This window comes from Montipora foliosa, chromosome 6, assembly GCF_036669935.1.
Source record: "Montipora foliosa isolate CH-2021 chromosome 6, ASM3666993v2, whole genome shotgun sequence".
Lineage (NCBI taxonomy): Eukaryota > Metazoa > Cnidaria > Anthozoa > Scleractinia > Acroporidae > Montipora > Montipora foliosa.
Window position 1 is genome coordinate 12,369,411 of NC_090874.1, and position 19,846 is coordinate 12,389,256.

Below are 19,846 nucleotides of genomic sequence, written 5' to 3' on the forward strand. Positions count from 1 at the left end.
AACCATTATACAATACAATACAATACAATACAATACAATACAATACAATGCATACTTAACTGACCACTCCCCATAGGGGCTTAAAACAAAATCGACGAAACGAAAAAACAGATCAGCAACAACTGTTAAGAACTCAACTGGCTCGAGGCAAACCAGTTGCCTATTTACAAGTGAAGCTGAGAAGTTGAACCAGGGCCCGGAACAGAATGAGTGAGAGACCACCACACTGGGGACTATACTACGTCCCCTACTCTTTTCGAACAGTGTGTGGGTTCTTTAACGTTCCACACAAGTGATGTGAGACAGGGCCTACGGTTTATCGTCCTCATCCAAGAAGACAAGAAAGTCTAACCATTTGCAGCTGTCATTACAAAGGCAGCACTTTCTCCTCAGTTATTTTAAGAACCTGAGTGTTGGTTCGGACGGAGTCGAACTCACGACCTCCCACATTGCAACCCGATTCTCAACAAACTGAGCCACCGGTGCGCGAGCTAATACAACCTGGCCCGGGTAGCTCGAAGCATGGTTAGCGCTAACCAGGGTTATTTACTATGGAAACCTATAGGTTTTTGATACTTCTCAACCAACGGTGGACGCAAACCAGGCTTTGAGCAACCGGTCCCTGGGCGTTATCCGATTCAAACTGGTGCTGGTATTTGAGTAAAATGCTGAGTGTAAGTTAGTTTGATGTTCTTTCTTTTCGGTCTCTTATATATCTCACAGTACAAAAACTATGATTGGGTCAATTTAATGGACCTTATTTTGACTTCCTGGACTGCTTTGCCGCGCAGTTTGAGAATCAAAAGATGTAAGTTGCTAATCTCGTTTTCTCGGGCCTGCGCGAAATGTTGCGGATCCAGTTTTCCAGATCTGTTTGACTGGAGTGCAAAGCACGAGGAGGCCTCAAAATTGAACCGGAAAAAACGCAGGCCGGGGGGTTACTTACTTTAGTAAGAGGAATGTGTTTGAAGCGGAGCTTCAAACTTGGTGTTAGTAGATCCAGTTTGGTCACAATTATCATCAATTAAAACAGAAGTTTAACTTCGCTTTAGGAGCTAAATAAGACACAAAATCAGTATTTGCTCGTCACCTTCATGAACATGTTGAAGACCTTGCCACAATACTGGCCACAGGCATCGGAATGTGGTGAGTACAGAACTTCGTAGGCAGGAATACGAAAATAAGCGATTCGCTTGGTTCCACTGAGAAGCCAAATCACAACATCGGGCATGCTGTTTTGGGGCTAAAGAAAAAAAAGATACCAAAATGAAACTCCTTCCAAAGAAGCAGAAGACGTAGAGAGAGAGTTTAAGGAGGCTCGTACCCGTTTCAACGATTCTAAGTGACGCTCTTATTAGTAGGATCGGCACCACAATGTTGTATCATGTATTGGCAATATTGTGGTACCAAATGAAACACGAATTATTGCTAAACAAGATACAGTCATTCTTTTGACGTAATATGTCACCGTGGCAACCGGCAAGCCCTGTAAAAACACCCCTTATTTTGTCTTTAGTTGCTTATATCTCAAAAATGAACTCGATGACCCCCATTTTTTTGTCTGAAAAATAATCAGAAGTGCATGATGAAACTTTCAGCAAAGTTTTAAAAAATTCTGTCTAGTGGATCCAGAGCCAGCTTAATTTTGTGACTTTTTTAAAGGTAGCTCTGAATCCTTTAGAAATGAATTTTTTAACCTTTGCCGAAAGTTTCATCGTGGCCTTTTCAGCAATAAAAAAGAAGGGGTCACCGAGTTCGTTCTTGAGATATGAGCAACTAAATCTAAAATGTAGGGCGTCTTTGCTGGGCTTTCCCGTTGCCAAGGTAATTTATTACATCACAATAATGATCACATCTTGTTTGGAAGTAATCGGTGTTTCATATGGTACCATAACATTGCTGTTACGTGATACAGTGTTGTAGCGTTATTCGATCTAAACAGAGTCTTCTAAGTGTTGAAACCGTTTCGAGCCTCCTCAAGTCCCTTTTGTACAAAGTACTTGCATGCGAACCCTTTAAACTCCACATGTAGCGCCACCATCTTCCACGTCAAAAACGGGCCACTTGGGTGTTGCTAGGTTCATAGAGGGTTTGAAGCACTGTCAATACGAGCAATGTGCACGTGACAACTAATAAATTTGCCAATGGGTACAAACAGGAAAATTTGTCAAAAAAGTCATTCATCTGTAAGACAGGTACTACCTTACCACAGCGGATACACCGAAAACAAACCTAAGGAGATAACACCCATCCCACTGGCTTCAATACCATTTGCCGCATTTTATGTGACCAGACATCGAAACGAAAAAACTCTCTCTCTGTTACGAGCCTAGGAAGGCCCATCAGGCCGGCGCTTATCTCCGGTTTCCGTAGCATGAAGCGACTAGGAGTATTTCTACTCCCCCCTGGATGGATGTGATTCTAGTCCATCGCAGGGTTACCCCCAGCATTACGCCGGTACCCATTGATACACCTGGGTGGAGAGAGGCACCGTGAGAGTAAAGTGTCTTGCCCAAGAACACAACACAATGTCCCCGGCCAGGACCCGAACCCGGACCGCTCGATCCGGAGTCGAGCGCACTAACCACGAGGCCACCGCGCCTCCCAAAAAAAAATGGTAATAATTGCAAATCTTCATGAGCAAATAAAATTAATACCGAAATTGCCCTTCAAGACGAAGATTAATACCACAACGGCAACTGCAACGTTTAAAGAGAGAAGTGATCTCCCACAACACCGAGAACTTCATCCCCTACTCTTCTCGAATAGCGTGAGGGGTTCTTTTAACGTCCCACAGAGAACTTATAAACATGGGAGATATTTGTGAGACGGGGCCTACGGTTTATAGTCCTTATCCGAGAAGACTTGAAAGTCTAACCATTTGCGGATGTAATTACAAAGGCAGCACTTTTTTCCTCAGTTATTTTAAGACCCTGAGTGTTGGTCCGGCCGAAGTCGAACTCACGACCTCCCGCATGGCAGCCCGGTGCTCAACCAACTGAGCCACCGGTGGGCTACCAACTGAGCTATGAAGCCACTCAGTTGGGATCGGAGCAGGTCAGTTTGTTGGGCTCCTTTGTTGCCGTCAAGAACTCGACGAAAGAAATGAATATATCCTTGAAATACGGATATAGACGAAAGAGAGGTCATCCCCGCACTCTTTATAAGAGGCAATTGCTTATAGTTTCCAGATTTCATACATCATTCGATGTTACTTGAAAATCTCTTATACCCACCTGAAAAATTCAAATATATACGTTATTTCATTCATCGAGTCCTTTCATGGGAACACACGAGCCCAACAAATTGACCTCCTCCCAACTGAGTGGCTTCATAGCTCAGTTGGCAGAGAATTGCACAGGCATCGCAGAGGTCATTTGTTCGAATTTCCTCTTTAACTTCCTGCTGTAGCCCAACCCTTAGATAGAGTTTTAGCAAAAAAATTACCTCAACAGCTATATCTTTAATTCTCTGCATATAGACCTCGATTTCACACATAGCTTCAGCTACGTCGGTTGCACTTTCACGAAGTTTGCTTGCTTCTTCCATAATGGTTAACTGTGGTCAAAAATTCGGAAACTGTTCATATTTCTAATAGGTTGATTAATTACATAAGCCGTACGTTGAACTTTGCACCAGGGTTGTCGACGACCAAGATGTCATGTCCCCTCTTCTCTTTAGCGAGCGCGAAGCAAATGGTGGAGCTCTTATCTTGTGATATTATATGAGATTTCTATTTCTTTGAAGGAATTAAACGATGATTATAACTAGGAAATGTATTGCTTGGTTGAGTTTTCGACACTATCTGATATGGAGTGGAGTTCAATCCCTGGTACCAGGTCAAAGGACTAAACAAAACCACTTTATGGTTCACAATTGGTATCGAGAAAATCAGATATCCTAACAATAAAACTTCACAGAAATGCACCTTTTCCATTATTCGTATCTCTTGAATCTTGAGATCAAGCTCATTCACGCCAGGAGTCACACTGTCAACCTTTTGTAAGGGCTTTCTGAAAGATGAAAAAGGAAGGACAATGAAGTGGTTGTAAAGAGGACGGATAGAATGCTGTGTAAGAATGCGTATTTTCCATCGTGAGCAGACGCACGATGTCTGATCGCCCTCCACCCTGCGAGCAGAGCCTCCCTTTGTCTTTTTCTTTACTGAGGAGGAGAAAAGTAGGCTCTGCCCGAATCGCGTCAACTCTTTGAAGCTGCCCCAGCCCGAACTTCTGGACTAGTCAATCTTGTTTTCTCTCGTCAAACCGGTTTTTCCAGTGCGAGCGTCCGTTTAGTGACAAAACCGATGGTTATAATTGAGCCCGCTGTACCATGAAAAACCAAGATGGCGGCGAGATCTGGCATATTAGGCTTGGGTTCGAGACTGTATCCTGGCAACATGCAGTGCATATTCAATAAAGATCTTACTCGATTCATGCAGAGCCTTTCTTGAGAACGCCAAAATCGAGCAAGCAAAAGAAAGGCTCTGCTAGCAGGGTGATCGCCCTCCCGCTATATGGCGAAGAGTGAATACCGGAAAGAGTACTTTGGAAACTAAGCATCAACACTACGTTTTGGAAAATCAAATTAAGAAAACTTCCATTTTAACGGTCCTCTTTTCAATGCTCAAACTTGAACGCTGTTCACAACGGTTTCATAAGATACAAAACAATGGTAAAGATCTCGTTGCCGTCATCTGTTGTTACTAATGTTTCAACAAGATCCTTTATAGAGTTTTCCACATGACGTCAAAGCGGCCATGTTGAACGAGTGAAACAAAGAAACACCGGTCACGTTGGAGGAGTGAAATATTCTTTTGTGAATTGAACTTTAGCGAATGTGAGACAATGGTTAACATATATCAAATACAAGGTGTTACAAATGAACCCACTGGGAACTCGGAAAAAATCCGAGCCCCAGATGGGATTCGAACCCACGACCCTCCGTAATCTAGTACGGATGCTCTAACCACGGAGCTACTGGAGACTATGGTGAGCAAGGGTGAAATGTGGGTATTTGACTCGAGCTGCATCACGCAGCCACAGAGTCAAATTTCGACTGACAGCACAGCTCATGACTACCTCACGCAGTCACACTTAGAGCATCATTGAAATACAGTTGCCTGCATTTCCGTGAACGATGCGGCCAACCAACCACCAAAGTGAGCGAATGTGAGACAATGGTTAACATATATCAAATACAAGGTGTTACAATGCTCTCAGTGTGACTATGTGACTGCGTGAGGCAGTCATGAGCTATGCTGTCAGTCGAAATTTGACTCTGTGGCTGCGTGATACAGCTCGAGTCAAATACCCACATTTCACCCTTGCTCACCATAGAGTCTCCAGTAGCTCAGTGGTTAGAGCATCCGTACTAGATTACGGAGGGTCGTGGGTTCGAATCCCATCTGGGGCTCGGATTTTTTCCGAGTTCCCAGTGGGTTCATTTGTAACACCTTGTATTTGATAATTGAACTTTATTTATGAAAATTCTTCCTTTTGTTTTAGTATGCAAATATGGCTGCTGGTCACATGAGCGAAAACATTGTATTGGCTGCCAATTTAAAAAAAGGTTTGTATAGTTGACTTATTTTCATAAGTTAACAAAAGGAATACTTGAAAACAGATGTCTTTCCTATATAAATATTCACAGGTTGATACCCCTGCTCCTTTAGCCGGAAACGTTCATCTCAGTAGAAAAAGCAACAACCATGAAGTCTCCCTTACTTGCAGTCGTATATTAGTTGATCTAACAAAGCTATCAGAAGTGAGGCGGTCTCAGCTGTTGGTGCGTTGGCCTCTAAACTGAGTTGAACTTTCTCCATGTTACTTTCCTATAGATAAAAATGAAAAGTTAAGAAACTGAAAAGATATGGTCTGATTCATTTAACATAGATAAATTTGGACTTTATAAAGCTGGTCTTGAGGGAAGCAAACGGTGCGTTCTTGTTACTCATAGAGCGAGAGCAGCTTCGACACTCGCGCTACCAACAGCGTACATAAGCAGCAACTGCGACAAAGACTGCCATTCAAGAATTGCACTTTAACGTCACCGTCGACGCTGCTCCAGCACTGCAAACTGACTTTCCCAGCGCAGTCCATTGTCTTTCAAGACAGAAGGAGAAAACAACTTATACAATATTTTTTTTTTGTAGGCCCAGGCTTTTACAACATGCTTTTCACAGTTACTCACCAATCGTTCACACATCCTGGTTAACATGTTTAAGTTGTCCAGACGGAAGGCAATATCTTCCCAGTGACTGTCAACACTCACACAGGGTTTGGTGTCGCCCCAGGGAAGGTAGTAATAGTAACAACCATCATAAACAGCATTTGTGGGTGGAGTCGTTGATGAGGAAGGCGGAACTGACTGATCGAGTTTGTTCCCGTAATTTCCTGCGACAAAATTCAATGCATTACTAGCAGAGGGCAACGTTTTGGTAATTATCAAACCGTGGCAGGACCTTCGAAGACAAGTCCATTCAGTTGTCAGGAAAGGATATGATCCTAGTGGAAATGCATGAAATCCAACGCTCTAACTTTTAATAATGAAAGGACCCAACACCTTCAACAAAAATTGCGAAATGGGCCGCCGAACGTTCTCTGCTCTGTGTGTAACGGCCTGATAAGCTAACTGCAGAGAACAATCACTAACCTATGCTGACTTCAAACTCCACTGGACCATCTGTAGAAGATACCATGGTTGCTTCCAGGAAACAAGCAAAGAGCTTAAACTTGCGCCTGCGCAAGTATGGCTAGAACAAAACAATAGATTGCTTAACAAAGGAGAAGTAAAGGGAGATAAGGGGAATTAGTATAGTTATGCATGAACTTGATCAAAGGGATTCCAAAAAAAAAATCATGTCTTGGTAGTCGATAGTCCACGATTTCGAAGAAACGGCAGTGGCAAAATTCCGAGGTTGAGTGCTTGTCGATCGTCTGCTATGAACGCGCATTCAGAAATTTTGTCCTGAGAATAATTCAGAGCCTGTTTTCGAGCGTTTGTTCGTCACTAGTTATGTATCGCCTTTTCAAGTATTTATGAGGGATGCTGTATTGGCACGCAGCGATGAATTACAGAGAAATGGTGTTTTAAGATTTAGTAACTTGGCGGAAAAAATCAAACCACGACAAAACATGCCAAATTGGCTCTGACGATGACTTTCTGATTTGGATTGCCTGAAAACGTCTCTCTGCGCAGAACAAGTCCTATCGATACCAATCACATGAATTCGTACGACTATTACAAAATAAAGATCTCCTTGAACAAAATTTATATACTGGGAGTTTTCTTGTGGTTGTACCTGCACGCGGATAATTTCGTGGCTCTGTAGATCTTCAGATGGTTCTTTGGACGATGGCCCAAGTCTGGTTTCTAGCTCCACCAACACCCTTCCCCGATATGCAACTCCCTCACCCTGAAATCGAAGACAAGCAAGTTTTGTTCACGGCGCCGAATTTTGTTCTATATTATTTCTTGGTTCCAAAGAAATTAAAATAAAAAGGAATCATGACATGTCCAGACAGAATTCAAAGGATTGTAAGGATAATCGTTGGGATTTTGATTTTATTTTAAAAATCTGAGTCAAATTTTGTTACGTAAATCATGCATGCCTCACTTTTTCAAAATTTTGCAAGTGGGACGCAAGAAAGACAGCTTCAGGACAAAAAGCCGACATAATTTTTTTTCTCCAGGCCCCAGTTGTTCAAACGATGGATGGCGCTTTCCCCCGGATAAATCACTATCCACTGAACAGCGTCATTGGTTTCGCCATTACTTATTCACTGGATAGTGATTTATCCGGGGGAAAGCGCTATCCATCGTTTGAACAGCCGAGGCCAGGCTTCGATTGTTCAAACGATGGATAGCGCTATCCACCGGATAAATCACTTTCCAGCGGATAAACATTAGGAAAACCGACTGAGTTATCCAGTGCATCGCGCTATCCACCTTTGGAACAACTGGGGCCTGATGTTTACATTTTCGATTGGACGATTAACATGATAATCCTACCCAAACATTTCTATAAGAAACTGTCGCAATCGGAAGAGCATTCATCTGTGCCTATTACCAAGACCATGCGTGGCGCTTATCACGGCAAAGAAACGGGAAAATAGGTTTCTCGGTTTGCGACGTGACGCAGGCCTGTTGTTCCGTTCGAATTGAGGAAAAGTGGGTTGTTTGAGGTTTATATAGGCATGCAGTAGGTGAGCTACGCCAGGTCCCCACCAATGGTAAAGGCGCCACTACATATATCAGCATCCCCTCAAAGAACCCACACTGATTACTTAATTCGCCGTGACGCAGGGCCAACGCTCGAAACGTCAGCCATTTCAAAGTGGCAATGTTCGACCTGTAACAACTCATTTGAGAAAACGAAGTTTTCAAATGGATACCAGAAACAAACTTACAATTCCCAAATTGAGGTCATCGTATTCATCTGGAAGATCGGAATACTCTCTGGTCGAGCCATAAAAGTTAATGAAGGAAGGGCCAAAAAGAGGAAGAAAGCCTGCGAAATACAGAAAACCCTAATCACAAAAAATTCAAAAAGACACAATCGACCTTGCAGCTGGGAGATCAGGCCCACGTTGATTTAATCAAAAACTATTCAGTTACTTTGTAGCTCCCAGCGCGGAGTCTACTGACAACTTTGGTGAAACAATTCGTCCACTTAAACTAATTCAATATGTATCAATAAAATAAAATTGAGGCTAGCCGACGCTATTCGTAAAGTATGGCGATTTTTATTACCGATTGCACAAGAAGAGTACTTGTGCAAGTGCTAATGAAATCGATTAACGCGTTCTGAAAAAGTCTGTATATAATACACTCACCATCATCTCCCTGGCCAGATATGGTTGAGATCGGCAAGTAACCTGTGCCTACACAGTCATCAGCTGTCAGACGATCCCTAAAGAAATATTCATATAACTAGAGGTCACAGATTGTAAGAATAATTCTGCGAGCAGATGCTGGGCAGTGAAACATCATAGAAACAATAAATATACTTACAGATTTTGACAATTTTACTAAAACACTTAATTACTGGTTCAAATTCCATCATTTTGGACTAAACTAAAAGGATTACATACTATTATTAGTTCTTTGCGACTGCGACCCGAGCTCGTGTTCTAGACATCGTAGTAGCGCACTGGCAAGAAAGGACGCATCCAAGTTATGAAGACCCCGCTGGACGTAAGCTCACTTTAAATCATCGTGACGAACACTTCTTCCATTATCATCATCATCATCATCACCATCACCATCATCATCATTATTATTATATTTTTATTTGTTTTTCATTTGACGATCCAGGACATCAGGAAAGCCCAAGTCCACGAAGATATGCGTTTCGTTCAAACGTACACACAGCGCATTGCTACAGGATACAAACCTTATTTCACAAGATTTGCGCGTAATTTTTCATATTCAGGAGCAGAATCGGTAACACGTACACAATCCGTGTTTCGGGCAAAGGCTTGCGTTCTCTAAACATTTCCTAAACGTGTTGTAATTGGCATTCTGATACGGTCGATAGAAAAGTACTTATTCTTGAGGCCATACGTCAACTTTTAGCCCTTACCAATCAAATATCTGCATTTTGATCCTTTCACACATGGAAGGAAACTGTAAACAGTAAAAGCAAGTTGTTTAATTTAACTTTGCGACTCATATCGCACAGAATATTCTTAATACAAACATTTAACCTTCCAATGGAGAGGGTGTACATTAGACGCAAAGCAAGACGAATCAGTCGTCATTGGTAAAGGTGGGTAAAAATAAAACTGACAACGGAAAATATTTGAGACGAACGAAATCAATTTAGCCGAAACTTGATATTTCCGCTTTTTCATTGGTCCGTGAATGGTTAGAAGCAGTCGCATGAACATTCAGGTGTCATGAGACGAGTGTTAAAGGCCTCATTTTATAAATAAAAAATACAGAAATACGTTTTCCTGACGAAGAACTACTTCTATGACAGTCCCCGGCTTCAGTGCGAGGAGGACCATTGTTAGCATAAAAAGGGACGCAGCTTAAAACTAGATAGCCTGCTAGAAAATCCTCAAACCAACAATTCCCCAAACAGCTTGTTTTTAATTCCCCATTGACGCCATTCCAGAGGTGTTACTAAGAGGGTACAGTAAAAATGGTGAGCACAAGTAGAAAACTACCAAACAGAAACTCACCTTAAATTGTACATTAAGTTCTTGGTTAAATTCGGGATGATCTGAATTGTAATGAATTCTTGTCTTTGACTGTTAAAAACATTCATGAGAACAATTAATCGCTTACACATCACTTCCAGATAAACTTGCCTTCCAGACAAGAAAGACCTGGTTGAGAACACTCATTACAATATTTCTTCTACCGTCCAACAACTCCTGAAATATTACCTCTCACATCTAGCACAAGCCTTCCAGTTGCTTTAGGTTTTTTTCTAAGTATTCTCGATTCATCATTCTCTTTAAACCGAAGCTAACCATCTCCTTTGCTACAACAGCGAGGAACGTAGCATGTCAACAATAACAGCCTTAGGAAGACGACCGGCCAATCACAATTTCGGTTGTTCATCGACAGAACAACACTTAAGGCCCCCTGCTTATGTTTTTTTATCATTTTAACTAACATGCAATAGTTCTCACTAACTCTGCCCCCACCTTTTGAAAGTGGGACAGTTATTACTGGAATTCGTAGCTATGGGGTTGCTTGCATTGGTACTTTTGTTCTTTACCAGTTACCATATGGAAATTTTGCTTTAAAAAATTCAACGATCTAATTTATGAAAGCTATAGCTATAACATTACACTAAGATTAAATCGAGATGAAACTGAGTGGATAAAAAATGATCCAACAGCACCCTTCCTTTTCTTCGGCAAGACCTCGTGGATGACGTGACAAACAAACTGGAAGCAAGTGTCAAGATGTCCCCCTAGTTTCTTGAAAATAGACTAGTGTATCTAAAGTAGATAGTAATGTTGCGGTATATTTCGTTGATAGGGACAACATTTATCTGCCATTTTATCAGTGATAACCACAGCAACGGCGTATTGAAGTCAGTGGGATTTACTTTATCTTGAGGGAATTAAAGTATCGTCAATGTGTCGAGATTTAACCCGGACCACCCCATTTCCAGACGGTGATAAAGTGGAGGAAATGTAAACAGAAAAAAGGATTCAAGATTCTAGCTGATAAGCCAATGATCTGAAATTCGTGCATGATGTAAAAGGAGAAAGCAAAACACTACAAACTTCCCTTGCACCAGATCGCCGGAATCGAAAGATCCCTGAGATGTCGAAATTGCACGCAGAAAGAAACGAAATTTTAACTTAAAACTAGGCTGTCCTCAGTACTCATCAACAAATGTCTGTAGAACTATTATCAGTGCTACGAATTGAAGCACATGGGAAGCCCACCTCAAGTCAGTTTTGATTACCTGAACCGCAGCACATTTAAAAATAAAGTGTTTCACGGTTTTATCGTAGTTTTTCTACTCATTTTACAAGTTTGATTAACGAAAATTCATCGCAGTTCTTATGATTCTAGAACTCGACCCAAAGGAGGCATCACTGCACCAAACCTAAACTGAGTCAGATGTCAGAATTGTTCGTTTACTTTTTAGGTTGTTCGTGGCGAAGTGCATTCTGGTTAACTGCAATGCAATCTGGTTAAACGTAGTGCATTCTGGTAAAGAGTGGTGAATTCGATTCCAGAATTCTCTGTATCTTACATACTTTTCCTTAAATCCAGATTACGTTGCTGCTCGCTGGCTTCGTTCGCTCCGCAGCAAAAACTCTGGATCATTTCGCCTTTAGTGTGTGATCGAGATATATTTCCTCTTTTTCTGCTATTCGCGGGCTTTTCAAATGCGGGGGCAAAAATTTAATCATAAACCAACTTTCTTTACCTTCCTTCCCGCGAAATTAAAGGAAAGATACGGATCAACGAGTTCTTTCTGTTCCTGACGAAATAAAACAAAATTTTAGTTTTGTACAGCGTTCATATCAAAGTATTCAAACGTAAACGGAGATAACACAAGATGAACTAAGAATCGCCAGTTAGCAAATGCTACCTCTCCCACTCTAAGGACTTTCTTGACTCCTTCAAAAAAACCAGAATCCACTGAAACAAAACAAAGAGACGACGTTCAATTCAAATTCGCCCTAATCCAGTAATCGTTTGATACAATGGACCAAAACTCAATAAAGCTCGACTAAGGAGCACTAGACGTTCTTGAGCTACGAACGGAAACCGAAAATGAGCTGTTTTCTTTTTGCCACTATCACATTTATATTGCTAAGCTTCTTTTCTCTTTTACAGAGGATTGGTTCAACAATGCGGTTGACACCACTGTCCTCACACGCAAGATGTACACTTCAGATTTCTTGCGTGGCTAAAAAAACGTCTGGTTCTTAATTAAGCTCCTTCATGAAATCCAGCATAAATGCATGACGTCACATTAGTCACAGGGGTGCCCTTAAAAGGCCTTTTACAATACTTGGAATGCATCGACATGAAGTGCTTGAATCCGACTGAGTAGCGTTTGCTTTCCAAATCCGTCATGAACTTGAGTAATGATTTCGAGTTTACAGAAGTCCATACAACTGCTCGGCATGGTCCAAAACTACAGATAGTCTACACATAGCATTTGTGTAAAAAGAGACCCGAGACGCCTACTGCAAAGAAATTTAAACCTTTCCAATGTTTTAACTCACTTTGCGGGATATCCTCAGCCCTGTAGACTTTCAACGAGAAAACGGCTGGGCGCAGCATCACACCAGATGGTTGAAGAAGGTTACTACAACAACAATTACAAGTGATAAGTTTGACAATGAATATATGAGGTGCAGGGATAGCGCAATGGTGAGACCAATCACCCTCCCACCAGTGTGGCCCGAGTTCGATTCCCAGACTCGGCGTTTTATGTGGGTATTGGTTCTCTACTCTGCTCTGAGGGCTTTTTCTCCAGGAACTCCGGTTTTCGATCCCCCTCTCCTAAAAAAAACCTACATTTTATTTGATTTGCGTTATATTGTTGATTTCAGCGATTCAGTGCTAAAACGATTATACACTTAAAAGTTCCTTTCCTTTTTTCTCAGTATCCTGCAGGTGTCACGTTAAATCAAATGATTAAGAACACATCAAGCGCAAGGGAGTACAAACACTTCCCAACGCTTCGCGGTATATTGTGTTTTCAGAGCAAATAGATTAATGATTCCACCAACATAACCAAGACAGTTGAACAAACTAAATTTAAGGCTTGCATGGGAACGATCGATTGTATCCCAAAGTGCTCTACTACCAGAACGTCGGAGCCATCTTCGGGGAGAAAGTACCTGTTACTTAATTAAAAAGTGAAAAGCGCTCTCAAATTTGCTCAAGGGCACATGACCAAGAATCATCTAATCACAGTGCTCGTTTTGTTGAGTGAAACTCTAGGTACATAACAAATTACTATTGTGAGCTCACGTTGGCGCCTAAAGCTTTAATTTCGTTATTTTCTGTTGCTGATTTGCAGAGTACATGTACAGCAAAGAAATGCACTTAAAGGCGTACCGCAGGCAGGTGCACCACGATTATGTTTCGCTACTGACGCTAAATCAAACGATGATGTGAGATAGCACTGATATTAGATATTAAGCATCACGCTTACGGCAAACAGCGGTCAAAACTTTGCGTTTTGAAAAAAAACAAAAGAATCCCGTTTGAAATGAGCTCATTTCTTGCGTGTCAACAGCAGGTATCAAGAGACGAGTTAGAATAACAATTTTCATGCTTTTATGACAAGCAGCAGCCCATCGTTTCGCGTTTGCCGTTTCACGTAAACGCGATGCTTAATAGAGACTTTTAGATCCACGTTTGCGGCTAACCTCAAACTGCTGGAAGTCACATGACTAGCGCTTGCCGTCACGTTCGAGGGTAAGTTTTGACGTTTTCAACGGCGGAAGGTAGGTTTTCACGTAAGTAAGTTACCTCAGCTCTTTATGGCATGGAAGTTACATTATCCCACGTATGAACGGGGCAGATATAAAAAGCAACTTTTTATCTTTCATTCCATGTGAATTAAACAATCAAAAGAGCCGTGGTTTTATTTATTTCGTTGACTGAAACATCAACGCTGAGAATCGAGAAAATTCAATATGGCGGCCTCTGCAGCTTTGCACTTGTTTACTTAAATCTAAATGCACGAACTATCACAACTTCTAACGTCAAACCGCAAATCTCAAACCTCAGTTTGCGGTTAGCCGTAAACGTGCATCTAAAGGTCTCTAATAGCCGTATTTATACTAGAGGACGTCTAAGACGTCCAGACGCATTAAACGTTTAGACGCACTTAACTTGAGACGTTTAAGTCGTCTGACGTTTAATGCGTCCACCTTATTTCCCGTATTTATACTAGTCGTCTAAGATGTCTTAGACGTCTGAGACGTCTTAAAGCGCTTTCCTTTTGTCAGAACTGGCCGGCCAGACCCGTCAGTTTGCAAAGAAAATGCAACAATTTGAAGGAACACTTGCATGATAATCCCTCGCATAGTTCTGGAGGAGTATATATCATCCTCGAAGTGTGCTAATTTGAAGTTGGTGTAGAGTTAGTAATTCCAAATGTGCAGTCTGACCGGGTCGTTTCTTTCAAATAGAAAGCGTCCTTAGACATCCTCTAGTATAAATACGGCCAATCTCTCAATTATTGGTTTAAGACGAAAGAACGTCGTGCTGAACGTGTCCGTGCCGCCGGCACGCATTTTAGTACATTTTGTTACGGTACTCTGGAAAACACAAACATGAAAAAACCGAATTTTAGGTATCGACGACAACGTGAACATGCATGCAACAGTTAATCTTTCATCCTCGACTTTGACCTAAAAATCGCTTGCACCAATCGAGTAATTGGATACTTGGCATACATTGTTAAATGTCGCTGCTGTAGCCGTCGTCGTTTCTTAAAATCTCTAATTTCTTTTTTGCTGACGTCCTTGTTTAATAACTCCCTTTGTCTCAAATGCAACGAGATTAATACCAGAAAAGGCAACCAGAGAGGATAACAACTCCTAAATCTTCTTTACAAGCAAAATGCAACTTACGATTCTATGTCGTCTGTGTCATCTTCTGTAACACTTTTTGACGTAGACTGCAACGAATTCGTAAAAAAAAACATGTTTTAGTCTTTATCGAAAGAAGCAAATTCAGTTCCTCAAACAACAGGACACAATTCTTTGAAATTTAACTAATAATTATTCCACTGTTGGATACGAGGTTGCTCTGCGGTACGAACCTGGTTGGGTATTTAGCTTATCATATTCAACGCGCATTCATGGCATAACTGTCAAATAAGTCTGCTTAGCTAGCGGGATATTTTATCGCCGCATTATTCAAACGTGCGCGAGTGGAATCGCCGCTCGCTAAAACTTGTTCCCGCGCGGCTTTGCTGCCGCTCGCACTCGCTGCCAGAACACAACGGGGCGTGTGTTGAAATAATCCCGCTATAAAATATCACGCCAGCTACGCAAGTCAGTTAAATATCCGTCACACCCCATTTTGGAGCTTAAGAATCGACGGCGCCGTTGAGTCACTTCATAAGTCCAGCGTCGCCGTCCTATAGAAATTTGAATTTACAATATTTTCAGTGACGATGACGTTCGTGCGCGTTTGGTAAATTTTACCGTCATTCTTAAAGTTTGTTTTTATCTTTTCACGAAGCAAATTGTTCAATCCAAAATTTTCAACTTCAGATAAACGAGTTTGTATAATAGCATATGCTTATTGAACCATACTAACTATGATTAGTATCACCCAACTAGTGGACTAATGCAAATGCTGCATTTTGATTGGCTACGCTACTAGAGGACTATTATTAATAGTCCTCGAGTAGCGAAAAGCGGGACGCTTTCTTTCGTTTTATTCCCAAATAAATATTTCTTTACTTGCATTTGCTAACTTTATTATTGCCCTTTCTGTCCGACTAGTTGGGTGATACTAAAACAATTAGACCCTTCACTCTCAAGGGCCACGGGTCAATAGCCCATTCGGCTTCGTTTCATGGGCTATTGACCCGTAGCCCTTGCGGGCTACGGGTCTAATTGTTAATTGAATGAACAAGATATGCGATGTTCACAAGTTAAAAAACCCCAGAGTTTCCGAAGTGGAACTATAAAAGGTTCGATTTGGGTAAGAAAACATACGACTAATGCAAGGCTGAGTTTCGTTTCTGCAAGGAGGACATTTGCACCGTGAATATCGTAAATTTAAATTTCTACAGCACTACGATGCAGGACTATGACGTCACTCAACAGCACCGTCGTCGATTCGTAAGGTCCATAATATACACTACATGTATGAGACTTCAGTCTGACATGACCTAATACTCACTGGAGCTTCATCACCTGGGCCAAGCACAACCACAGTGACTTTGACATAACCCTAAAAAGACGAAATTAATGAAAACACTTTAAATGTCTAATAGGATAACAAACCTTAAGGTGAAACCCTGGAAAAAATTCAAGTGCTGGCTATCTCATCGCCAAACCGAGAGTTGTGGCTGACACTCGAGACAACAAACTCGAGATTACAAGCAAAGAGTGCTGTAAGTAGGAATCAAAGAGTAATAAACTGATATTTACTCGAAAAGGAATTATATTATGCATAAATAATCAATCCTTTTTTTATTTCTCCACTATCTTTATAATTGGAATGGAACATATTCATACAAATATCTTAACGTTAGGAAACTTAAGCCATTTAAACTTATTTCAATTCTGACAAGAAACATTTTTTTAAAATTAACGAACAAAATGTTTTAAAGTTAGTTACTTTTACATTTAGCTCCGAAAACGTTTTTTTTTTTATAGATGTTAGTTAACATAAAGGCTATCCGTCTGAATTAAGATACAATAAGAATAATACAAGATTAACTTGGGCTAGCTAAGTTAAAACCTTAAAAGGGGGATTATGGCTTAGTTAGTTGAAGCCCCTTGTTTTCTACATCTTTTCGTTTTGATTTCTCAAGGTTAAATACTCAAGTTTAATTAAGAAAGCAAAAAATAGGTTTTTAAGATTCCTAGAATAGCAATGTAAGAAAGGGCCTGGCCAAACGGAAATGTTTGGCGTTTAAACAACATCAAACATTGTTTGGTGACCAACCATTTTACCGTCTGGCCATCAAACATTCGATCAAACAACTTGGAACATTTCTTTTGTTCTCGTGTCTGATGGGCGAAGTTTTGTTCGTTTGGTCAGCCGTATCAAACATGTTTGGCGCGTGCATGCGTACCACGCTTGCTCAGCGTCTTGTATCCACGTGTTTTTTACGTATTTGTAACCCATAGTTCTTTGCTTGTGGAATTTGATCTGAGTAAGAGCAAACAAGTTTTAACCGTTTGGCCACTCGCTTCAACATCAGCAATGTTTAATGTTAACTCAAGTGAAGCTATGATCCTCGCAGTTACGAACGCACTTTTTTGCAATTGCGTAAAGAAGCCTCAAAAATTCAGGACTCCAACGGGGTTTGAACCAGTGACCTCGCGATACCGGTGCGACGCTCTAACCAACTGAGCTATGAAGCCACTGACGTTGGGAGCTGGTCATTTGTGGGTTCTAATGTTCTAATGTTCAAACTTCACTTGATTTCACATCCGCAGTTCACATATGATCATTTCATATGTCATTTCATCGTTAATGTTTGATGTTGTTTAAACGCCAAACATTTCTTGTTTATCCAGGCCCCGACACTTGAAGAATGTACACTTCACAATTTTTTGCATATAAAGATCATTGTAATACAAACACTTCTTTCGCTGATTATTAAATACATTTAAATTCTCTTAATACTTGTTTAAAGATATTGAGCGCTTGCCATTCGACAGAAATTTCGGCAGCTTCTGCAAGTACCGGAGCGGAAATTACTTAAAACAAAAGAAACAAAAGACAGAAAACAAAACAACTCCAAATAAAGACTAATGCCAAGTGACCAAAATCACAATGCTTTCCGGTACTTGCAGAAAGACCAAACATTTCGGTTTGAAATTTAGGAAACTCCGTTTGCCGAATGCAACGGTACTTTCCGGTTGAAGACACCCGCCCCAATAATTTGGTCAAATGGGACGCGCCACTTCGGTCGGACCGGTCATTCGGGATCACCTTCACTACTAGCTGATCTCCACTATTCCGGTCGGACCAAACCGAAATTGACAGTTCCATTTGACTTCTAACTGAAATTTGATCGACTGGTAAGCGCCCATTGATTAACCTCTTACAAATCACAAACTGAACTTCCTTGTCAGCTACATAGAGTGGTTTTCAATTGAGTGTCGAAAGTAATTAGCAAATTGCTTTGGTTTTGCATTACTTCACTCAGTGAAGTTCTCGCGCCACTTTTTCAATCAATCACAAGTGAAACCAAGACCAATCGTGGCTCGCGCGTGCACATTTTTCCGCGCTTTGTGTCGGTTACGTGTGCTCCGAGTTTTGATTGGTTTACTGGATTGTCTCCGTCCTTTTTGATTGGCCAAAGCAATTACTTTGGGTTTGGTTTTAAGACCCTCGATTGAAACTTGCTCTAATTTAAGTTAACATTTTAAAATAATATAACCAGTTGCAATTTATAATTTGACATTTCCATTAGGCTGACATCATATATAGATTGATCATTTCGTCCTTACAACCAATTTAACACTGTGTCATTTTGTTACTTACAACTAATCCAATTTTTTCTGTTTAGAAAAAGTTACAGTTGATTACATAAATTTAGAATTTAATAATTACCTAAATCAAGTTTTACACTGCTCTGTAATATTAATAATGGATATGATTAAACTAATTAGAACCATTATATTATATTGATATCTGCAGAGAAATTCAAGACCCAACTTATACCAACTTTTACGTATTTACATTAAAACGTTGGCATCTACTTTTAAGTGCAAAGACTTCCAAAAATCGATAACAGGTTTCTTTATTATTAATAATAATTATTTTTGTGTTTTTTTTTTCATGTGTTATTTTGCGTAAGACTATAACATTAATTTTACAAAAAGAAATTACACTATTCCTATAAGATACAGTCATATGCTTCTGGTACAGTAAATTACAAATTTATAGCATGATTCTGAGTCAATGTAACTTATGAAGAGTTAATTCAATACAATTTTTACAAGTTAACTTTTAACATATTTACGCTAACAAGTTGACAGGTTTTTTTCTCCAGCAGTTGCACTTAAATTTTAACAAATTTAAAAATTTGCCGATTCATTAAGAAACCACTGCGCTAATATAAAATATTGAACATTAAAATCTGCTGTCCCAATTATTGAGTTTGATAATGGCATTTATGTTTATCAATCAATTCACGTTTGCTGGCGTTATTTTTAAATGCTTCAACCAAGGATTCAAAGATCACGTAAACAGGCAGCAAAAATGCAATAGAGCGATTTTCAATTGAGTGTCGAAGGTAATTAGCGAATTGCTTTAGTTTTGCATTACTCCATCCAGTGATTGGTTCGAAGTTCTCGCGTGACTTTTTTCAACCATTCAGAAGTGAAACCGAAACCAATCATGGCTCGCGCGTACACATTTTCCCGCGCTTTGTGTCGGCTACGTGTAATTACTTCGACTACTGGATTGTCTCCGTCCTTTTTGATTGAGCTTTTGATTGACCAAAGTAGTAACTTTGGTTTTGGTTTTACGACACTCGATTGAAACTCGCTCCTCTAATATTTCGATATTTACTGCTGGAATTCCACCCATTTTTCTGCCTTGGGCTCCTCGTGATTTTCCTGTCTTCGCTGATTCTGCAGTATTGTCATCATCGTCGTCTTCCTGGTGCAGTAAGTGGTCACTTGCATGATGAGTA

General features: G+C 40.5%; 1 protein-coding gene across 6 annotated transcripts in view; it reads right to left on the reverse strand.

Annotated features, from left to right (window-relative positions):
• Positions 1–19,846, reverse strand: part of LOC138006702 (myoferlin-like) — a 72,477-nt gene that overhangs the window by 34,518 nt on the left and 18,113 nt on the right. For 3 of the 6 annotated variants that reach the window (XM_068853191.1, XM_068853190.1, XM_068853192.1), the window contains exons 12-28: positions 19,723–19,812; positions 16,369–16,419; positions 15,084–15,130; positions 12,717–12,799; positions 12,074–12,123; positions 11,909–11,962; positions 10,191–10,259; positions 9,587–9,630; positions 8,838–8,914; positions 8,412–8,512; positions 7,304–7,417; positions 6,655–6,754; positions 6,193–6,395; positions 5,727–5,833; positions 3,929–4,013; positions 3,448–3,558; positions 1,091–1,243 (exon numbers count right to left, since the gene is read on the reverse strand). In XM_068853191.1, the coding sequence (XP_068709292.1) occupies positions 1,091–1,243; positions 3,448–3,558; positions 3,929–4,013; positions 5,727–5,833; positions 6,193–6,395; positions 6,655–6,754; positions 7,304–7,417; positions 8,412–8,512; positions 8,838–8,914; positions 9,587–9,630; positions 10,191–10,259; positions 11,909–11,962; positions 12,074–12,123; positions 12,717–12,799; positions 15,084–15,130; positions 16,369–16,419; positions 19,723–19,812 (1,539 nt within the window). The remainder of the gene's footprint in view (positions 1–1,090; positions 1,244–3,447; positions 3,559–3,928; positions 4,014–5,726; positions 5,834–6,192; positions 6,396–6,654; positions 6,755–7,303; positions 7,418–8,411; positions 8,513–8,837; positions 8,915–9,586; positions 9,631–10,190; positions 10,260–11,908; positions 11,963–12,073; positions 12,124–12,716; positions 12,800–15,083; positions 15,131–16,368; positions 16,420–19,722; positions 19,813–19,846) is intronic. The other 3 variants (XM_068853196.1, XM_068853193.1, XM_068853194.1) reach the window with 1 other exon arrangement.